General features: G+C 41.6%; 1 protein-coding gene across 1 annotated transcript; it reads left to right on the top strand.

The window, feature by feature from the left end:
• Positions 1-2,906: 2,906 nt before the first annotated feature.
• Positions 2,907-4,037, top strand: LOC307265716 (4-galactosyl-N-acetylglucosaminide 3-alpha-L-fucosyltransferase 9-like; the record flags this gene model as incomplete). Its single annotated transcript, XM_080047511.1, has 1 exon — positions 2,907-4,037. One exon carries the CDS (start codon positions 2,907-2,909, stop codon positions 4,035-4,037), a length of 1,131 nt encoding a protein of 376 aa, XP_079903637.1.
• Positions 4,038-6,462: the final 2,425 nt, after the last annotated feature.

The following is a 6,462-nucleotide window of genomic DNA, read 5'->3' on the forward strand; positions in this document are numbered from 1 at the left end:
ATAGACGGAAGCGGCCGTTGTTTACACTTCTCCCGTTTAAGCCTAGCTTTAATTCCTCCCTTTTTCTTGCCCCTTCTAGTTACCTTTTTTTTATTGTGAGCGTGGTTGTGTGCGCTGGATGAATTCTTGCGGATTATTTCCTCGGGAAAAGTATCCGTGGTGCAGGTGAGATGAGATGAGAGTCCAAGGTGCAGCAAAAAGTCTCTTGTATAGGTGATTTTGCCGTCGGGAATATTTTTCCAATTTGCAGAAACAGACTCACATATAATCCACATTTGAAGTATAGTCCATATGAGTGTGCGGATATCCATGCTGGAAAACAACAACAACAACAGTGAAACAGTAACTTTTTGGGTAGCTTTCTAACTTCAAACAGTGTTCCAGGGATCACATTTTCCTCTGAGGAAAGTGTGTTTATTCAATTATGAGGTTTTGACTTTGAAAATGTTCACTTCTCTGAAACATCCGAAGTTACATTGAACAAGGGGGGGGGGGGGGGGGCTTGTAGTGTAGTGGTTAGAGCCCCCCCCCCCCTCTCAGTCCTCTTCACAGCAGACCCGGGTTAGAATCCAGCCCGGGTCGTTCTCTGTATGTCAAAGCCTAGCCTATGGAATAATTAATGTTGGGTGTCAAAGTCACTTTGTCAAAGAGGATTACATACAAGTAGCCTATTGCTATGCTATGCGCTGATAACGATTTGTATTACTTTAGATGTCCTTTTTATGGTCTGGTAACCAGATCAATCCATCTATAAAAAGTGTCTGATAGAATAACGGGAATGACATACAGAGAACATAAAAATGGTTTGCTTTAGTGAATACTAAAGAAGAACAATGTCTCTGTGTGAACTGATTATTTTGTAGAGATCTGTTGATCTGTTAAACATTGTGTGAGTGTAAGGGAATCAAAATAAATTGGTAGGTATGCTGGGCTAAGTCAGAAATGTGCTACTATTTTAAAATGATAATGAGCCCATGCTCTCCCAACTGTCCCTGCAAGTACCTGTTTGATAAGATAGTTGGTCTCTCTACAAATACATGTATGTGTTTATTGAGGGATGAGCGCACTCACACTCATTGTTGATAGGAGTAATGGGTAAGGGGGGCCCATTGACTGGAGGTTTTCAGGGGCCCAGCCATTTGTGTGGGCAGGCCTGCATACAAGTAGCCTATTGCTATGCTAGGTGCTGATAACTAGTGATGGCCAGATGAAGCTTTTTGAAGCCTTGAAGCCTTAAAGCCAAATGGTTCACAAAAAGGTTCATTTCTCGAGGCTTCATTTGAACCGATTTGAACACAATACAGCCCCCCTGCTGGTCAAACAGTGTTAAATAGCCAGATCATTCTATCAATTTGTAATACACTCAATACTGTCCTGCAACAGTGCAGCCATGGGAATGAGTGACTGACAAGTTAATAAATCAATACATCTTAATAAATGCATTTCATGTAGCCTATTGTTCATGTATTAATTCATATAAATTAAATACAACTTATATTTTGTTTGGTGTATTATTATGGGTATGAAACATGATAAAACATATAAATAAATCTATCGATAAATATTTTTCATCAAACTTTGAATTACTCATAATGACAGGAATACTTATTTTCAAACTGTCGCAGTGTTATAAAAAGGTAAGGGGCAGTGAATGTGCTTGTGCAACTTAAGGATTTGATTCATTTTTATTGAGAAACAAAATGTGTTCCACTGTGCTGGGGTTCAGACAATTTCCCCTTTTGGAAACAACTTCTCCTGCTTTAGAGAACACTCTTTCACATGGTACAGCGGAGGCAGCAGTGCACAATAAAGTCACAGCAAGTTGATACAACATCCACGTCTACATCACTCCCAAACCAATAAATCGCCAACACTAACCCACAAAGTGCGAGTGGATCCACAATACCCGAAGCACTTCTTGAACAAACGAGGCTTCGAACGTCATCAGTCACGTGATTCGCCCTAAACGATACAAGCATCGATACGCGCTTCACCAAAAACTTCTGGGGTTACTCGACACACGCTCCGAAGCCTCGGCACATTTCGACCCATCACTACTGATAACGCTGTATTACTTTAGATGTCCTTTTTATGGTCTGGTAACCAGATCAACCCATCTATAAAAAGTGTCATAAAGTGTTATAAAATACCATGTGAAATCTTCCCCAGGTCTCCTTGTTATTAACATGTCAGTGAGTGCCAGAAAGGATAAAAAAAAGTTTCTCAATTTGGACTTCGGATTGCATTACTACTGATACAATGAATTGCCCCATTGACAACACACTTGCTTACAATCAGACAATAGCATGATATGAACATTAGTGTACCAAATATTCTGGGGTGGTAGGATGGCCTAGACTAGGAAAGAGTGGCCGACCAGTAACCATGAGGTCTCTGGTTCCTCCTACCAATAACCATGAGGTCTCTGGTTCCTCCCAGTAACCATGAGGTCTCTGGTTCCTCCCAGTAACCATGAGGTCTCTGGTTCCTCCTCCCAGTAACCATGAAGTCTCTGGTTGGAACCCCGGCACCGGGCAGGAGGGTGTTAGTAGTAAAACTAGTAGTGGCTGCTATTACATCTACAGTGCCCACCATCTCTACCATTGTGTCCTTGAGCAAGACACTTAACCCCAAAATTGCTCCAGGGGCGCTGTACTATGGCTAACCCTGCGCTCTGACCCCCTCCAAAGTGTAGTAACTTGAGAGGGGATATGAGAAAAGACAAATTTCATGTAGCAATTCAATAATATTCTTAAATGCAATTTCTAATGTCTAATCTTGGTGTATTTCATGCCCATGTAAAGCACTTTGAACTGCCTTGTGTATGAATTGTGCTAAATAAATAAACTTGCCTAATAAAGTAACCTTTAATAAATGTTCTCTCTCTCTCTCTCCAAGGTTTAGCCATGTCCTTGTTAGAAGGCTGCCGGACGTCTCTGCAGCCATATGTCTTCCGCAGCGTGGTGGTTCTGGGCTTTCTATTAGTTTGCTTCTTGTTCTTCCAGTTCCCCTCGTTCAACGCTCAAAACGAGACGGCCCCTCCTTCCTGTCCTACTGTCGATTGTGCCCTGAACGCACCACAGACAAACTCAAAAACCCCCAACTGTTCCACCCAAGATAGTCCTGACTCTGAGCAAGACACCATTGTCCTGATGTGGGTGAAGATCCCGGAAGCGGAAGCTAAGTTTTACACCGACTGCGATAGATTCAACATCCCCAATTGCCGCCTGACAGACGACAGGAGTCTGTACAGCAAAGCTCACGGGGTTGTCCTCCACCACTGGGACTTTGAGATAAGCGGAGCCGGGCACGGACCCAAAGAGCCGCGCCCCTGGTTCCAGAAATGGGTGTGGCTAAACGTGGAGTCGCCTTCGTTTTCTGGTGCTATCGGTCGGGTGAATAACTTGTTTAACGTCACAAGCAATTACCGTCCGGATTCGAATATCCCTCTGCTTTACGGCTATCTGGAGCCGGTGACGCCCGAAGATGAGACCTTTAAACTACCGGCAAAGGACAAGTTGGTATGTTGGATAGTGAGCCACTGGAATCCTTCATTCAAGAGGGTTCAGTTTTACAACGAACTAAAAAAACATATCGAAATCAGTACCTACGGGAAAGGCTTCAACAAACCGATAGGCAAAGACGACTATTCCAAGATTGTTTCTAGTTGTAAGTTCTATCTTTCCTTCGAGAACTCTGTGCACCAAGACTATATCACTGAGAAATTATTCAACCCTATGATGTTGGGAAGCGTTCCGATAGTTCTTGGGCCTTCGAGACAAATGTACGAGACGCACGTCCCCGGAGAATCTTTCATCCATATCGATGACTTTTCATCGCCGAAAGAGCTGGCCGAGAGGTTACGTCATCTGGATAAAAATGATACCGAGTACATGAGATACTTTGACTGGAGAAAGAGGTTTAGAGCCATAACCACCAATTTCAGAAAAGAGTATCCGTGCAAAGTTTGTAGCTACTTACAAAAGCACACGGAATATCAAACGGTGCACGACCTCAACAAATGGTACTGGGGTTAAAGCTGGGGTGGAGGATTTGGGGAGAAAATGGCAGTTGGGATAGAGATTCGAATCCAAATACCTCAACCGCTCCACTCCCTACGTCACCACCACATTAACACAGCCGTCTTCATCAGATAGTGCCGCGATGGAGAGCAGCGAGTCATTGTTCACGGGCACAGAGACCCGCCTCTTTATAGCGCTCTGTCTCCTGATTGGATCAAAACGAGCAGGATACTCAAAATGTTATCTGGCAATTACTGCAAAGCTGAATGACTGGGAGACCTGTGTTATGAACTGTGCATACTGTTTAAGTGATTGCTGTATGAATGTAGAGAGATTCAACATGTATATTAAAGACCTACTTCACCAGTGGAAAGATGAAGGTGCATTGAACTCTGAGATCCCATATAGTATAAATGTGCAAACATTTTAGAAATCGGTTCATCCTAGCCTGAGAAAAGGTAGATAGAGTGTTTTATGGTCTCACTGTCTCTCCCTACATTTTGCACAGTTGTGATGTCACTGTGATGTACACCTTCATAGTCCTACTGGTGGCCTTTAACACAAAAAAAATATCACTTACTTCTCCTTTAAGAGAACTCACTGTCAAAATCATTTGTGAATATGTTTTAATCAAGGTAAACTTCAGTGGTGTTTGGGGAGGGTTGATGGATTGAACTGAGAATTGTCTTTAAACCTGCAGTGTGTAGAATTTTGGGTTTTATTTCCTAGCAGATTTTGTAGAAAGTAATTATAATATCCATAAGTACATTTAATTTAGTGCATAATAGCTGAATTTTTTTTTTTTTATTATTATTTTTTTCCTTAGAAAGGGTCTCATATATGTCCATATTTCTGCATATTTTGGACCAAGGCCTAGTGCCGCCATCTTGAAAGTGTCATAGTTGGAATGTCATCAGGTGCATTGTTTAAAATTTAGAATTGTTCTTGTCCTTGAAGGCCACTGTAGCTTCTGTTATTATTCGAAAGGGCTGGGGTTACCCAGGGAGCGTTGCATTCTAGAACTTTCTAGAACAGGGGTCTCCAACAGGTCGATCGCGAGCTACCGGTAGCTCGCGGGCGGGTTTTCAGTAGCTCGCCTGATAGGTTGACCGACTTGTAAAAAAAAAAAAAAAAATTTTTTTTTTTTTTTTAAGTTAAAAATCTAATGAAGGTAAATGCACCTCTTCCCATGGTCAAAACTTTGCGATTTGCGGTAAATAAATGTTCACATGTGTCTCAAAGCGTTTCTCTATCAGCTGGTGTGTGTGCTGCTCTGCGGCTCTGCATGCGGCCATGCATAACTACGGCATGCACTGTCTTTGACCTTTGCATAAATGTATTTAATCATTTTAAGGGGAAAACACATTGTATTTAGTTATTTGTAAAACAGCCTGCTATAGTAGCCATACAAGATTTATTTTCTGAATTTCAATGCTGCTTTATTTTTGCGTTTTAAATTGGGAAATACATGTTCCAAAACGACCAATAACCTCTGTATTTAAAAAGAAATCAAGCAAGTAGGCTAATAATAACCATTAATGAATTATAGGCTATCGCATCACAGTAGGCCTAATTGTCGACAATAATCTCACAACAGCCCCCTATCCAAAAAGGAACTTTAAAAATGTACAACTGTAAGGTCAGTTGTCTGTTTTATTCAAATAAGTAGTTGTTTATTTCTGTAGTGCGTATTGACATCTTTGAGCAAAATACCCCCAAAATTTTCGGCGCACCGCGTTTCGCCGCGCCTCCTCCACACCTGGGTGGTGACCACCTTGACTAAGACATTTCCTGGGGAAACACTGTTGCGTCACAATAAGAAGTGTAATACAGACATTGATGTCAATTTTCACTGATATGTGGCCCACAAAAAGTGTAAAGTAATGTGTTCTTGGACCTTTGATGGGAAATTATTTATGATAAGCATTGGGTATTGCAATTTCAATCGTGTACAAACAGAAGCTTAATTCATTTGATGTGTGCTATGTAAATAAATATAAGCGATTTGATACAAGTAGCTCTTGGCCACTTTAATTTTTTCAAAGTAGCTCTCAGTTGAAAAAAGGTTGGAGACCCCTGGTCTAGGTTGTGTATTAAAGCTGGGTTTTTTTCAGCGCACACACAGTAAGGACAGGTGGCCGATCGTGAGGAGATATTCACCAATTTTGACAAACAGGCATGCAAACTCGTCACCTTTTGGCGAAATTCGCCATTTTGGAAACAAAAATGGCCATCTATGTGATTCGTGGAGATCCGTTGAGAAAATATTTTGGGGGGGGGGGGTGGTCTGATGGCCAGCATTGTTTGTGTGTGGTGTGGAGCATAGTTTATTGTTGGAGCTGTACTGTTTTCATGTGCGATTTTTATAATATGGGATTTAATACAATGCCCTTTTATTAGCCTCCATGTTTCTGTGAGGAACTCATTTTTATCATCTAAC

Source organism: Ammodytes marinus, assembly GCF_949987685.1.
Source record: "Ammodytes marinus genome assembly, chromosome: 19".
Classification (NCBI taxonomy): Eukaryota; Metazoa; Chordata; class Actinopteri; order Uranoscopiformes; family Ammodytidae; genus Ammodytes; species Ammodytes marinus.